At 40.4% G+C, this 16,320-nt stretch overlaps 1 protein-coding gene across 1 annotated transcript; it reads right to left on the bottom strand.

The window, feature by feature from the left end:
- Positions 1 to 445: 445 nt before the first annotated feature.
- On the bottom strand, positions 446 to 15,352 carry LOC134880659 (cholinesterase-like). Its single transcript, XM_063907669.1, has 10 exons — positions 15,221 to 15,352; positions 10,051 to 10,362; positions 6,551 to 6,785; positions 6,307 to 6,439; positions 6,065 to 6,216; positions 5,208 to 5,394; positions 4,674 to 4,984; positions 4,061 to 4,270; positions 3,822 to 3,979; positions 446 to 2,845 (listed from the first exon to the last, which is right to left on the bottom strand). The coding sequence occupies exons 2-10, from the start codon at positions 10,352 to 10,354 to the stop codon at positions 2,748 to 2,750; spliced, it is 1,788 nt and encodes a 595-aa protein (XP_063763739.1). The 5' UTR covers positions 10,355 to 10,362; positions 15,221 to 15,352; the 3' UTR covers positions 446 to 2,747.
- Positions 15,353 to 16,320: the final 968 nt, after the last annotated feature.

The raw sequence follows: 16,320 nt of genomic DNA, 5'->3' as shown, positions 1-16,320 counted from the left end.
TACAAAATAACCAAGAATCCTAGCTTTCAATAAGTCCAATTTTAAGTTCTACTGCATTGGCTTCAAGTAGTCCAAACATGTCTAAGTGTTCCAGACAGCATTTATATGTATTTAGATTGTTAGATTTACCTAAGTGCACTCAAAACTGTTCTATGTCTGTGAAGTGAAGGCATATTGAATGTGATGGCACTTCTTTTGAAAATACCAAATGAGCTCGTGGTCATGTCTCAATAGACACTATTCGCCAAAAATACAGCTTCTGCATCATTCCTACTCCCGGGTGTCTTTTACTTCCCATCCTCTTCTTTGTGTGTGTCAGCGTCAGACATTAGTCATCTTATATAAGTCACTTTAAAAGGTCAAATAGAAAAGAGCAACCTTAACTTATTGTGTGTGAGTCAGTATGAAAGTGTGTGTGTGTGTGTTTGGGAAAGATCCAAACTGATTATGACAAAAACAAATTGCTTGGCATTCAACAAGTACAGGTTCCTTTTGGCAGGGAAAGCACATTGTTTCTCGTAATAGTAGAGACAAAATAACATGTAAGTCATACAAAAACAAAATACCCCCAATTAAACGCTACACACCAGATGTTCAAAAGATGTAATTACTTTTTCATGCACAGCGTTCAAGGTCACCCAAACAAAAGCGGATAATTTCTCTCCAACATCTCATTAGCTTTTTGTATCAACACTCTGACCTTTTGCTCAGCGACACTGTTTATGATCACATTACTGTCTTCAATGACAGCATGAGGAACAATAACACAGTATGCTAAACTGTGGAACACTTAGGATGACAACAATACACAACATTCAGCAAGTAATAAAGGAGGCTCTGAGATTCTTTAGCATCGACATTACAGATGACTTGTGTTTCACAATTGTTGCTTAAAAAGGTCCTATCATGAGTTGACCATTTCCTGTGTGTTTTACCCAGGTTTGTGTGCATGTAAATGGACTACAAAGGCCCCCTCCACCTCCTGTCGAAAATGCCTTTGTTTAGACATCACTATGTAACACCCACGCTTCTATTGGCTAGCACTCCAAAACATTATACGTGATAGGCTAAGGGGGACATCTCTAAGAGGCCGGCCAATCAGAGTAGACTGTGCTCTGGTTTCAGACAGAGGGTGAAAAGAGGTGCTGCAGCACAGGAGAGGCACAAAATACAAATATGAACCTGAAAAAGAGCAGAATAGGGCCCCTTTAATGCCATGATGATTGGCTGGTGATAATGCACTGTGGTGTAGTTTGTTCGCTCACTTTTATCTTATACACTTTTATGTAAGTACTACTCAGAAAAGGTCTAGTAAAATAAAATGAGGAAAGTAAAGGTGTACAATCTGCTCTTTAAGCACATTCAAATAAACTAGACACATAGAAACAGAAGATAAAATGCCGGTGTAGAACTTCAACAAAGTAGGGATAGGTGTTTGTTTTTCAGTGTGTGTTTAAAGAAGACCATATGTGTCGTACAGAACAATTACAAATCACTCAACATAGCATGCAAAAATAACTTTATTGATTTGTCCTAAAAGTTCTCCTATTATGCAAAATGCACTTTTTGATGTCCTTTATACTGACAAATGTGTCCCCGGCAGTGTTGGGTGTAACGCGTTACTAAAGTAATGGAGTTACAGTAATGTATTACTTTTAGCTGTAACGCAGTAATATAATGCATTACTTCTGAATTCTGGGTAATATAATACCCGTTACAATTCTCAGTAACCCAGCTACAACACAACCCGAAATGATGTGGTGTTTTGTTTCTAAGAATTCACAAACATCGCGAGACATTCCGACACCAGAGAAATAATTGTGCAGGTAGAATCGTAACTCAGTAAGCCTGTTTACTATTGGTTAAGAGGGCTGCAGGAACAGATTGCAGACACAATGCAGAGCTGCAGGCTCAGAGAAAGGAAAAGACAGGAGCGCGCGCAGGCCGAAGCAACAGAAGGTAACTTTCTCTGGGTCTGCTGCTTGAACCCCGAGAAGTTGAGACTCTAGCAGAGTGTTGAAGACATGCAGCCTCCGTCAGCAGTGGAATCGTCAGCTTTTAGAAAGCTTGTCAGCCAAATCCCCGTTAATACACCAATGACAAGGTGAGCTAACGTTGCCATAGAGACTCGTTCATGTACAGCAGGTCACAGGGCCGTGCAGAGGCTCCACTAACATGTTGTTAATAACACACAGCGACGTCATGTTACCGGTATCACATATTATTCAGCCCACTTAAACGGAGCATGAGTTTAAAATCTAGCATGAGTTTCATTTCTAGCTCCTTTCCTAATTTTCAGCATGTACTGCCAGATAGATGGATAGCATTAATGAAGGAGCTGCAGGGGGATGAGTCATGCTACAATGGGGGATCTGTTTGGTATTTTGAGCAAAACACTTCACAGACAAGTTTTGTATATATATTACCCTACAATATATTGTTGAACTATAGCGTGGTATGAGACCTTTAAACGGTCCTTACAGACAAACATAATGGACAACACAAATCCACAGAAACCCTGATTGTCTTTGAATGGATGTGATCTGTGTTTTTGTAGACAAAAAACAAACAAGCGTATGATGTATTTTCTGCAGGTTAAAAACAAATCAGAAACAGCAGCATTTGTTGAACTAAAACAGTATTTTTTTAAACAAACAAAATGCCTTATATGAAAGCAAAGACCAAACCACTGTATCTTATACGTAACTGTTGCATATGGCTGTAAATAATTAGGCTTCATCACCTCTCTATCTATAGATTAGAGTTATAACCAGAGCAATGAGCAGGAAGGTGTAGTTACAGTAGAGATTCATCCCATTCGCTTTAACACAAGTCAGCAGTTCATCTGTGGAGAAAGAAAAAGGTAGACAGAGAGACTTTCATTGTGGATTCTTTCACAAAAGGATTGTTTAGAGAAAGCTAGTTTAAGATTAGTATTAGGAATCCAATTACACAAACCAGGTCTGAATTACAAACATGCACACACAGAACCTATAGATGCTGGAGGGTAAGTGGGGCTGTGGTGTACGTTACCTTGCCTAAGGACAAATACTGCCACCTCCCCAGCTACAAACTACACTCCGATTGGGACCCGGCGACGCTTTGGTTACCGAGCCAAGTCCCCGCAAGCTGAGCAACTGCCACCATTTTTGTGCATTTAGGTGTTGAGGTATCTATATTTTATCTTCGTGTTACGTCCCTCACTTAAAATAAAGTTTATCTTTAACGTAGAGATAAATGTTCATTCTGAGTAAAGCATCTGATGAATTGATACAAAAATTGAGTGCTGTATATTGGATCAAACATTGCGTGTGTGTTTTTGCATGTGTGAAGAAGGACCACAGATGAGAAATGCGTGAGTATTATTCACCCTCTGTGTGATCAGTGTTCATAGACGTGATGACTGACCCTCCTCTCCTCCCACTCAGACCTCCAGAGCTCTGGTGAAGTGGAGGAGAGCGAACCAGGATACAAATCTCCTCCACACCACAGGCTAAATACAGCTCAGAGCCTCAGAGCCTGACGCAATGCCTCCTACTATAGCTAACTATTGCGGGCTCTGTGTGTGTGTGTGTGTGCGTGCGTGCGTGCGTGCGTGCGTGCGTGCGTGCGTGCGTGCGTGCGTGCGTGCGTTAGACAATGGATGGGTTAATAGATGATTGATGGATGGACGGACGGATGGACAGATGTATAGATGGATAGTTGGATGGATGGATGGATGAATATATGGATGGCTAGTTGGATGGATGTTCATTATACTGTAGATGCATAGATCAATAGAGAGAAGTATGGATGTATAGATCGATAAAGTGATGTCTAACCTGACACTCCTTGAACTTTTGGTATTAGTTTGTTCCAGAGGTGGCATTCTTTAGCTGACATCATATTCCTCTTATCTGGATGGTTGTAGTTCAGTGTGACGTACTCCTGCTTTTCAGGGGTGAAAACGGGCCAGTTAGCTCCATCAAGGCCTGGATTCCTAAAAAAAAAGAGAAAAGCCAATCAAAAAAAGTCTACAGCATGCCATTAGGTTTCAACAGTGCCAGATGATTATGCTTACCCTAGCCGGGCAAAGTTGGCCCAGTGTTTCATAAACTTCTTGGTCATGTTCACTTCGTTCTTCGTGTACCCCAGGGATGCAATCAGAGGCATACCGAAGACAAACTCTATCTCATAGCCGTGCATCACGCCCATCCATTTTGGCCAGGGATTAACAGATGACCGGTGGTCAAATGAATAGAGGAAAGACTTACCACCACGCTTTGAGTAGCTGAGGGAAAAAAAGTGCATACTCTATGAAGGTGAGAATATATTTACACATTTATTTCCTTATGTTCACTTTATATTTCCCCTTGTGTTTACTACGTTTTCCCTAAAATTACTTTTATGAAGTTAAAGCTTCTCATCTGCAGATAAAGCAAAGACTTCAAACATGTTAAACATAACAAGTGAAGTCAAATCCAATGTGGCGTTGTCCTAAACACAAACTGAAATACTAGTGTGACAAATAGAAGATATTCAGAACTTGGCAAATTCCTCAAGACTGCTTCTGTGGTTGTTCCTGCTACAGCATCTTCAGACATAGATTTGGCCACGAAGCTCTGATGGCTGGCAAAAATGATATACATCTAATGTTTTATAAATAGATATATCTAGGCTGTGTGTAGATTTACCTGTGAGCAAACTCTAGCAGAGGACAAACAAGCATTCTGTCTCCAGCCAGACTTCCCAGCAAGTCACGATTTTTCATCCCGCTGTTCTCGTCTGTCCACTCAGTGTACTGGAAAATGGCCGCATCTCTAGTGACGTTGCTTGCATTCGCCATTACAATTTCCACTCCTTTCAGGTACTCATTCCTGGTGAGGAGACTCTCACCGGTGTTGCTAAATCCGGGCAATCCAAAAACTAGGAAGTAGGTCCCTTCGTCTTTGTTTATACCAAACAGCACTTCTTTCTTTGGGAGTTTGCCGGTGCGAAGCAAAACCTGCACGGAAAAACCAAAAGGTGATAGTGATATTTTTCTGTGTTCGTCAAAGAATAGTGTGCTAATTACCCAGTAAACAGTATTTGACAAGCATGCAGTTTAGTCAATGTTTGTTATATGCCTAATGACGTCTTGCCACAGACACACACACACACACACACACACACACACACACACACACACACACACACACACACACACACACACACACACATCCACCTACTTCAATTTTATCTGGCAGGAAGTCCCCATCAACATGAGGGACAAAGGGTAAGCCTATGAATGAAGGTTGTACGAGAACGTCAAATTGATTCAATGAGATTTGGTGAGGATCGACTTTCTGCAAACAAGCTTCCATATCAGCCGGAGGAGACGTGGGGCACCCCAGTAATGTAGCTAGCTTCATGGACCTGGATATTGATGCAGAGAGGGAGCAAGGGAATTAGAGTGTCATGATCTTGGTTTTTGTGTTTCCTGTTTTCTTCCCTTGTCGTATCTGTTTTAACTTTCTGTCTTTTTGAGTTTTCCCGTCTGTCATGATTGCTTAATAGTTTTACCTGTTCCAAATAACACTGCATCCACCTAACCTTCCCTGCACTCAGACTGTATTTAGGCCGTGGTTTTTCTGTTTAGTCTCGGTGGGATTCTCGTATGATGTTGTACGGCGTGCAACATGTTTTTCTGTTCTTTTCTGTGTCGTTCCATTTAGTTCTGTTCAGTTCTTTTCAGTTTGGTACTGTTCCATTCTGTTTGCCGTACCTTGTCTTGTCTGGTTTTGTTTTTTTATTCTCCTACCTCCTGCATTTGTGTTCACCCTATTCCACTTCCTGTGACCGGTGAACAGAACCAGAAAAAATAAAACCAAGATCATCACATAGAGACAGCTTAATTGTAGTCTAGTTTTTAGGAGAAGAACCGATGTTTTGCGAGAATTTGACCAAGTGATGATATTCTTAAAAGCACTGTAAAGAAAGAAAGTGGAGACTTAACAGCGTATGCCTTAGCATGTATCCTATTCATGTTAGCATGTTGATTTAACCAGGGGAAGGAAAAATGGGTGACAATCTTGATACACCCTACCTGCTCCAGGCCTCCTCCTTGCTGATCATTGCCCAGGGTGCATTGGGAGTGCCACTCTGCATCACAGCCCTATGAAAGAGACTCTGGCTTCCCGGGGAGAGCAGGTGTAAGCCAACAGATACTGACCCAGCACTTTCCCCAAACAGAGTCACCTGGAAACCAAAGCCAACACGTATTTCTATTGTTTGTTTCAACAATTCTAACAAAGCATGTTGTCTGATCTTAAGGCTAAACTATTTTACCTTTGAAGAATCGCCCCCAAAAGCAGCTATGTTGTTGGCTACCCAGTTGAGGGCCATGCGCTGATCCAGCAGGCCTACATTGCTTTGGGTGTTCTTGTTGTCAGGAATCGACAGGAAACCGAACGCTCCAAGTCTGCACAAGAATTAGGATCTATGTAACCTTTAATGTAGGCACAAATTCACCACATTGCTTTTTACCTAAACACATCTTTTTATTGAATGGTCAGTTTATTTCAGTCCTTACCTGTAATTCATGGAAACCACAACAACATCCTCGGATTTAGTCAGAAAGTGACCGTTATAAATATCCAGAGAGGAAGTTCCTGAACAAAACCCGCCTCCATAGATCCAGACCAGGACTGGAGCCAGTGGAGAGGGCTTGGACTGAGTTTTGTTGAAACTTGGGGACCAGACGTTAAGGTAGAGACAGTCCTCACTGATAGGAGTGTTAGGGTTCCACATTTCAATTCCTTGAAATCCTAGAAAAAATTGCAACAACATATATTATCATGGCTGGATTTTGATGATAAACGGGGCGTGGATTATTCTGCAAGTCAGGTTATAAATGGCAAAGTTGGTATTTCATTAATTACCATTCTTTGGCCGAGCAATTGTTTTGCCTTCAAAGCATCATATTGATTTAAAATTGGCATGTTATTAAATATTTCCACAACCTCACATTGCACTTGAACTAAACGTATGAACTAAACATGCTTTAAAAACTGTATAAACCCCACTTTCTATCTAGGGGATGAATTTTCACTGAAGTATAAGGTAAATGTAATGTTTTCATTTATATTTTGACAGGTTTAGTTTAAATGATATACAGATACAGCTAGAAAATACAGGCTTTAACATTTATTTTGATGTATAGGCTGCGGGGGTCTGAAATGAATATAGCTGCCACGCCATTCTTTGATCTTGCTGCCTCTCGCACATGACACCTGCTCGGAGAGTGAAAGCCAAGGACTCTTAACTCTTAGCCTGCTGTGCACTGACTGTGGGGGTGGAAAGAGAATACAGCATTCTTTTTTTTAAATAATGTGTAGTAAATTAAACAGCTTGACTAGATGGAGGAAAATGAAGACGGACAGGTAAAACCACAGGTTTAAATCTTCTTGATACGTAACGGTTGCAGTGTTTTTAAAAGAAATGGTCAGTGGCTAAGTTATTAAGTACATGACCCGTCAGTGAAATGAAGTCCTATAATGCAAACAGAATGGGTATTTTATCCTGTGTTCAACCCCAATCACATACATTCACTTAAAGAAACAACAGACACAAGGACATGGATTCAATCATGGACTTTTATAACCCCCAAATAATAAGAAGAATAAAGTAGTATCGGTTTCCATCACGTCATTTATACTTTCCCAACAATAAGTATTAGATGTCCCAAAGGCTGTAAAGTAATTGATAGATTCAATTATCTCAGATGTTTGGAGGAAAACACACTTGTGATCATCAGTCATACAGTAGGTTAAAGTTCATTATGACACTTTTTTGCGAGCAATTTTGAGATAAGATTCTATCTTTGAGGCACCGCTGCTATTTGATTAACACAATAAGGACAAACAGCTACAGAAAGATACAAACATAAATAAAGACTTGTTTGTTTTCCTGCTAATTAGCCCCGATTTGTCCAAACAGCCGTCCAACATCAATGCCTTCTGGCCATATCTATCTGTTTGTCATATCTATATTTGGAGTAAAATGTGGGTGATTTCTCAGTGCATGTCTGGCACTGGTTGTAGTTGGCTCTCTGGGAACCCCTGACAGGAGCTTACAGGTCCACAAATAGCTACAGGTCCGTGCCCCTCGCCACGCCTGTATCAAAGTATCAAATTCCATTTTTGGATCTGTGTTTTTGTGTGCTTATGTATCAGTAGAAATAGTTTAGTTCACTAAAGTGGTTCAAAATAGTATCTTAGCATTCATATCCAAGATGAATGAGTGTCTCCTATAAAGTAATACATTGTGCTATCACTTACGGTATGGGTGTGTCTGTGTGTACCAACGGCCTCCACCCACACACTAAGTTATGGGGTCGTTGAGGGCATCTTTTTTTAACCAGCAACTAACATGCACTCCTTTGGTGCCCATGGGGTTATCAGAGGAGAGGAGTCCGCATCCATATCACTGGGTGGAAACATAAATTAAGTCTCTCTTTCGGCAACAATGCAAGAACTGTGCTGTATTTACTGTACTGTAGCGTTGCCATGAAGAGAAATTGGATCCTGTGTGAATGGCGGTCAGATCCGAACATGGAAACAGACGTGTGTTGTTTGAAAGCTTTGAAGTTTTGCACAATACATTTTTTGTTGAGTGGCCTTTCCCAAAATTAAGGTCGAGTCGCATTTGTATTTGGTCCCCAATTGGCAGAGTGAATGAGGCAGTAACGTCCATAAACACAACATTGTTTTGGTGGTGGAAGACTCAGTAATGTCTGTATTACGATTACGAACCCCTAACCCTAACCTCTGTATTATAAGTGTCTTATTTGTGTGAGCAAAAATATGTTGTTGTTCAAGACATAGTGTGAGTATTGTTGTAGTGTCTCATGAGAATGGTGATTTTTAATGACCCCTGAATTATGGCCCACGTCATTTTTAAATGAATGCTACAAATTATTCAGATTGTTGCAACATGTTCAGGTTGAGATAGGGGTTAGAAACAGAAATAAGACTTGAATGTGTTTGTTCATTACAAAGTGCTACAAAATTGTATGTACATTTTTTCCGACGGAGCAAGAAACGTAACACTACACTAAGCTCAGCAGTTTGTATTACTGCTGTGATGCACTTTTATTACGATAAAGGAACTTCACATTCATTTTCAATGCACGGTGTGTTGTGTCTATTGCCAGCAGTGTATAAATGCAGATGTTATGACAATTCACACGCTTTTTTGTAAGGGTTTTTTTCTCTTGGTGGTCAAAAGCTCTAAAGGAACCCCGGTTTTGAAGCATTGCAGCTTTAAGTTTTGTTAACACAGACACAAAAAGTTAATAATGGTTGGTCTATTCAACTATTAATGTTGGACATCATTAATAATGTGTAAGCATTTAGCCTGAGTCTGAGAAAATCTTCCGGTTGTTATCATAGTGAATAGTGATGTCACTAGGTTATTTGGGGACAGGGAAACTAAAAGCCTCTGTTCCAAACAAATTGAAAGATACAGCATTATGAAAGTAGCATTGTTTGAAAGTGTGGGATCCAAAGTTTCCAGAGTTTTAAATATTCCAAAGGGGGCTAAAAGTCAAATACCTTGGCCTCTTCGGCACCAATTTAGAGCATTTTATTTCCTCTTTCTGAATTCTCTAATTGTTCAGAAGTGCAGCTGCTAGAGGGACACATTGTGCTGAATAGTGTACAGCTCAAACTGTTACATTTGTACATTCTCTCACCCTTTAAATGGTGCACACGTTTATGTGCATGCACACTATAACACACTGCACTGTAAATGCACTCCACCCATTAACTACTTTATTTCTTAACACTAAATGTGAAAAATAAAACATTCCACCATGTGAAGATCTTGAAGACAACACAAATATACAGATGTTATTGTTCTCAGGACCTCTCTGTAGTCCCGGTGAGTCAACAAATACTGGCTGACCTTTCAAGCAGGTGTTTTTAATCCCTGCACCACTTTTTGGCAAGGATTTAACTCAAAAGACACACTTGAATAGTCCATAGTGCAAGTATACAGCATAATATACATTCATAAATGTGTTGTGACTACCTGGAAATGTAGTATCAGGTAACTGGTAGCAGGAATTTGGGAGTTCGGTGGCATCCTTCACCCTTTCCCATCTTTCCACTGGCTCTGGAGCTCTGAATCTCAGTTTCCCCACAGGTGGTTTTCCATAAGGAATTCCCAGAAATGCTCTAACATCCCCACCTAGCACTGAGAGCAGCTTTCCCTGAACTTTCCCTTGCTTTGTGTCAATCAGCAGGTGTTCTTGATTGGCGAGGGATATGCTCAGGAAATGAGGCAGCACAAAAAGAACAATGGCGAGGTGTGTGGAGGGAGATATCGTCGCCATGGAAAATCCTGGTAATGGAAAAGAATCGCACAAACAACCATTGGTTAATTATTGAACTTCATGTGTCACAATGCAGGCTATTAGATAAATAACTACCTACCAATATAACAACTCATTTGACATCAAACGCAGCCTTTAATTTACTTCATCACAAGTTCTACTTTCATTAAGTGGTTTCACATTTTTAAAAAGGACATATTCTGCTTATTTCCAGGTTCACATTTATATTTTGTGCCTCTACTTTGACATGTTTACGTGCTTTAGTGTTCAGAAAGGTCTTTATTTTGCTCATACTGCCTGTGTTGCAGCACCTCTTTTCACCCTCTGCCTGAAATTACATTTACATGCACAGAAACCGATATAACACACTACAGGGAAGGGAAAACCTCAAGAACCATAACAGCGTCTCTTTAATATTATCAAATAAAAACGTATTTACAAAAGTTAAGGGTATTATGCTCTAAGCCAGGGATCCCTTTTGTGTAGCTCCACACTCAAAACAGAAATGTCCCAATAGGCCTCTTTCGAAACATAGCTGACATTTTCAATTCCACTACAATACCGTACAGTATCTCACAAAAGTGAGTACACCCCTCACAAGTATGTTGTTATATCTTTTCATGAGACAACACTGAAGATATGACACTTTGAGACAATGTAAAGTAGTCAGTGTACAGCTTGTATAACAGTGTAAATTTACTCTGCCCTCAAAATAACTCAACACACAGCCATTCATGTCTAAACCGCTGGCAGCAAAAGTGAGTACACCCTAGTGTTGTAGTACTCGAGACCACTTTTACATGGTCTTGGTCTTGGTCTCGGCCTCGGACATAACTGTCTTGGTCTTGGTCTTGGTCTCGATACTCCCCGGTCTTGGCAGTGTTTTGGTCTCGGTTAAGGTGGTCTCAACTACATCACTCGTACACCGCTAAGTGAAAATGGCCAAATTGAGCCCAATTAGCAATTTTCCCTCCCCGGTGTCATGTGACACGTTAATGTTACAAGGTCTCAGGTGTGAATGGGGAGTGTATTATCACATTAAGTTAGTGAATAACTCATACAACACCATGCGCTATATGATTTGAAGGAGAGCAAAGAAGAACACTTCTGCAACTAAAAATATGTAGAAAAAAAATGTAGTTATTCTGTAAAATAATACATTATATAAATTCAATTAATTATTAAAAATTCGTCTTTTTTTTATGTGTAAGGAGATCCCCCGTTTTAATAATGGATTTTCTTTGTGATCCCAGTACTTTTTAATCTACTGTGATTTACTCTGAAGACAGACAGGTAAAACCACAGGTTTAAATCTTCTCGTTACGTAAAGGTTGCAGTGTTTTTAAAAGAAATGGTCAGTGGCTAAGCTATTAAATACATGACCCATCAGTGAAATGAAGTCCTATAATGCAAACAGAATGGGTATTTTATCCTGTGTTCAACCCCAATCACATACATTCACTTAAAGAAACAACATGGACATGGATTCAATCATGGACTTTTATAACCCCCAAATAATAATAAGAATAAAGTAGTATCGGTTTCCATCACGTCATTTGTACTTTCCCCAACAATAAGTATTAGATGTCCCAAAGGCTGTAAAGTAATTGATAGATTCAATCATCTCAGATTTGGAGGAAAACACACTTGTGATCATCAGTCATTCAGTAGGTTAAAGTTCATGATGACACTTTTTTGTGAGCAATTTTGAGATAAGATTCTATCTTTGAGGCACCGCTGCTATTTGATTAACACAATAAGGACAAACAGCTACAGAAAGATACAAAAATAAATAAAGACTTGTTTGTTTTCCTGCTAATTAGCCCCGATTTGTCCAAACAGCCGTCCAACATCAATGCCTTCTGGCCATATCTATCTGTTTGTCATATCTATATTTGGAGTAAAATGTGGGTGATTTCTCAGTGCATGTCTGGCACTGGTTGTAGTTGGCTCTCTGGGAACCCCTGACAGGAGGTTACAGGTCCACAAATAGCTACAGGTCCGTGCCCCTCGCCACGCCTGTATCAAAGTATCAAATTCCATTTTTGGATCTGTGTTTTTGTGTGCTTATGTATCAGTAGAAATAGTTAAGTTCACTAAACTGGTTCAAAATAGTATCTTAGCATTCATATCCAAGATGAATGAGTGTCTCCTATAAAGTAATACATTGTGCTATCACTTACGGTATGGGTGTGTCTGTGTGTACGAACGGCCTCCACCCACACACTAAGTTATGGGGTCGTTGAGGGCATGTTTTTTTAACCAGCAACTAACATGCACTCCTTTGGTGCCCATGGGGTTATCAGAGGGGAGGAGTCCGCATCCATATCACTGGGTGGAAACATAAATTAAGTCTCCCTTTTGGCAACAATGCAATAACTGTGCTGTATTTACTGTACTGTAGCGTTGCCATGAAGAGAAATTGGATCCTGTGTGAATGGCGGTCAGATCCGTTAAATGTGGTGTTATCGCTCTCACACTCTCTCCTACTGGTCACTGGAAGTTCAACATGGCACCTCATGGCAAAGAACTCTCTGAAGATCTGAAAAAAGAATGGTTGCTCTACATAAAGATGGCCTAGGCTATAAGAAGATCGCCGACACCCTAAAACTGAGCTGCAGCACGGTGGCCAAGACCATAGAGCGGTTTAACAGGACAGGGTCCACTCAGAACAGGCCTCGCCATGGTCGACCAAAGAGGTTGAGTGCACGTGCTCAGCGTCACATCCAGAGGTTTTCTCTTAAAAAATAGCCGTATGTCTGCTGCCAGCATTGCAGCAAAGGTTAAAGGGGTGGGGGGGGTCAGTCTGTCAGGGCTCAGACCATACGCCGCACACTGTATCAAATTGGTCTGCATGGCTGTCGTCCCATTGAGAAGCCTCTTCTAAAGATGATGCACAAGAAAGCCCGCAAACAGTTTGCTGAAGACAAGCAGACTAAGGACATGGATCACTGGATCCATGTCCTGTGGTCTGATGAGACCAACATACACTTATTTGGTTCAGATGGTGTCAAGCGTGTGTGGCTGCAACCAGGTGAGGAGTACAAAGACAAGTGTGTCTTGCCTACAGTCAAGCATGGTGGTGGGAGTGTCCTGGTTTGAGCCTTCATGAGTGCTGCCGTCTGTGGGAGCTACAGTTCATTGAGGGAACCATGAAAGCCAACATGTACTGTGACGTACTGAAGCAGAGCATGATCCCTTCCCTTCGGAAACTGGGCCGCAGTATTACAACATGATATCGACCCCAAACACACCTCCAAGATGACCACTGCCTTGCTTAAGAAACTGAGGGTGAAGGTGATGGACTGGCCAAGCATGTCTCCACACCTAAACCCTATTGAGCATCTGTGGGGCATCCTCAAACGAAAGGTGAAGGAGCGCAAGGTCTCTAACATCCACCAGCTCCGTGATGTCGTCATGGAGGAGTGGAAGAGGATTCCAGTGGCAACCTGTGAAGCTCTACTGAACTCTATGCCCGAGAGAGTTCAGGCAGTTCTGGAAAATAATGGTGACCACACAAAATATTGACACTTTGCGCACAATTTGGCCATTTCCACTTATGGGTGTACTCACTTTTGTTGCCGGCGGTTTAGACATTAATGGCTGTGTGTTGAGTTACTTTGAGGGCACAGTAAATGTACACTGCTACACAAGCTGCACACTGACTACTTTACATTGTATCAAAGTGTCATATCTTCAGTGTTGTCCCATGAAAAGATATAACAACATTTTTACAAAAATGTCAGGGGTGTACTCACTTTTGTGAGATACTGTAAGTAAATATTTTGACCGCTGTCAGAGTGCCTCCCATGTCAGTAAACAGTGTGGTGTGCTGTAATAAAAACGGATGTAGTTTATTCGAAAATTATGACAGCGATCATTGTCTTTTGTCTTGGCTTGGAGTTGGGTTCAAGGATCAGTATAGGCAGTATAATAAATGTAATTAATTTACTGTTTAAGGCATAGTCCAAGATGAGATGCTGTATAAATAGACTCGGGAGCGTTCAGGCTGTTGAGGAAAATACCTATATGGATTTGATACTCCATGAGAGACACAAGCCACAGCAAGCAACAACAAAATATGCAAATGTTCATATATGGGTCATATTACTGTAGATATGTTACCAGCATTTAATAAACACATGGTTTATTGCTCATTATGTTCACACTTAAAAGAAACTGCTTTAGTGTGCAACGGTGCATACATAAACACAAATAAGAGGAATTCAGTAAAAAAAAGTACATATGGAACCATTAAAAAAGGTAACAAGTTATCATTATTAAAAAAGAAATGGCCAAAATATTAGTTTACAAGAAGTATAATTTGACACAATAAGAATGAAAAAAGAAATACTCCAAAAAAATGTGCACAACACCTTTTTGGCCAAGCAACGTATGGACCCAGCTCCCCAAAGAATAACCCAGAGAACAGCTAGTGTGTGTGCGTGTGTGCGTGTGTGTGTGTGTGTGTGTGTGTGTGTGTGTGTGTGTGTGTGTGTGTGTGTGTGTGTGTGTGTGTGAGAAAGAGAGAGACGGGGGGGAGGAGGGAGGGTTATTCCCGTAGCAAGTGTGTAACTTCACAGCGCTTTCTAATACTCTTCAAACAATAACAATAAACGTTAAGACAACAATAAACAGGTGGTTAGCGGATACGGATGCAATTGGGGTGCACGCGGCTGAATCGTGGACGCACTTTTACTTTGAAAAGACTCAACATGAAACGACCTTTAGTGGAACCGTTTAGTGAGAGACGCGCTCCCCCCGGGATTACGCGAGACTATATCACTCATGCGTTTCCTCATAGGGAACTAACAAATACTGATTTCCCCCCCCCCCCCCAAAAAAAAAGCTTTAGTGATGTCTTACCTTGTTAGCAGTTAATGTGTGCCGGAGTGAATGAGGACACGGGACTGATGGGATGAAGAAGGCGTGGACACATCTCTCTGTCCAGAAACTGCTGGGCTGTCCCTGCACGCACAGTTGCAACGAAAACGGAAATAAACAATGAAAAATATTACAGCAAGGAAAACATTTCCAAAAGTAAGAGAACACACTTAAATACTGATGCTATTAATGCCATCGTGTTAAAGTACATCTACTACATTTTAAGTGTATTATCACATTAAGTTAGTGAATAACTCATACAACACCATGCCCTATATGATTTGAAGGAGAGCAAAGAAGAACACTTCTGCAACTAAAAATATGTAGAAAAAAAATGTAGTTATTCTGTAAAATAATACATTATATAAATTCAATTAATTATTAAAAATTCGTCTTTTTTTTATGTGTAAGGAGATCCCCCGTTTTAATAATGGATTTTCTTTGTGATCCCAGTACTTTTTAATCTACTGTGATTTACTCTGAAACAGAGAGGTAACCACAGGTTTAAATCTTCTTGTTACGTAAAGGTTGCAGTGTTTTTAAAAGAAATGGTCAGTGGCTAAGCTATTAAATACATGACCCATCAGTGAAATGAAGTCCTATAATGCAAACAGAATGGGTATTTTATCCTGTGTTCAACCCCAATCACATACATTCACTTAAAGAAACAACATGGACATGGATTCAATCATTGACTTTTATAACCCCCAAATAATAATAAGAATAAAGTAGTATCGGTTTCCATCACGTCATTTGTACTTTCCCAACAATAAGTATTAGATGTGTTATTAGATGTCCCAAAGGCTGTAAAGTAATTGATAGATTCAATTATCTCAGATGTTGGAGGAAAACACACTTGTGATCATCAGTCATACAGTAGGTTAAAGTTCATTATGACACTTTTTTGCGAGCAATTTTGAGATAAGATTCTATCTTTGAGGCACCGCTGCTATTTGATTAACACAATAAGGACAAACAGCTACAGAAAGATACAAACATAAATAAAGACTTGTTTGTTTTCCTGCTAATTAGCCCCGATTTGTCCAAACAGCCGTCCAACATCAATGCCTTCTGGCCATATC

This window comes from Eleginops maclovinus, chromosome 18, assembly GCF_036324505.1.
Source record: "Eleginops maclovinus isolate JMC-PN-2008 ecotype Puerto Natales chromosome 18, JC_Emac_rtc_rv5, whole genome shotgun sequence".
NCBI classification, from domain to species: Eukaryota; Metazoa; Chordata; class Actinopteri; order Perciformes; family Eleginopidae; genus Eleginops; species Eleginops maclovinus.
Note: the sequence above shows the minus strand (reverse complement) of the source record. Positions and strands in the feature narration are given on the sequence as shown.

Bases quoted from the DNA above. Each gene is read 5' to 3' on its own strand.
- LOC134880659 (XM_063907669.1), bottom strand. From the start codon at position 10,354: ATGGCGACGATATCTCCCTCCACACACCTCGCCATTGTTCTTTTTGTG. The intron at 6,217-6,306 runs GTAAAATAGTTT...TTTGGTTTCCAG, and splicing joins TTGGGGGCGATTCTTCAAAG to GTGACTCTGTTTGGGGAAAG. The intron at 4,985-5,207 runs GTAGGTGGATGT...TTTTCCGTGCAG, and splicing joins TCCTGCCAGATAAAATTGAA to GTTTTGCTTCGCACCGGCAA.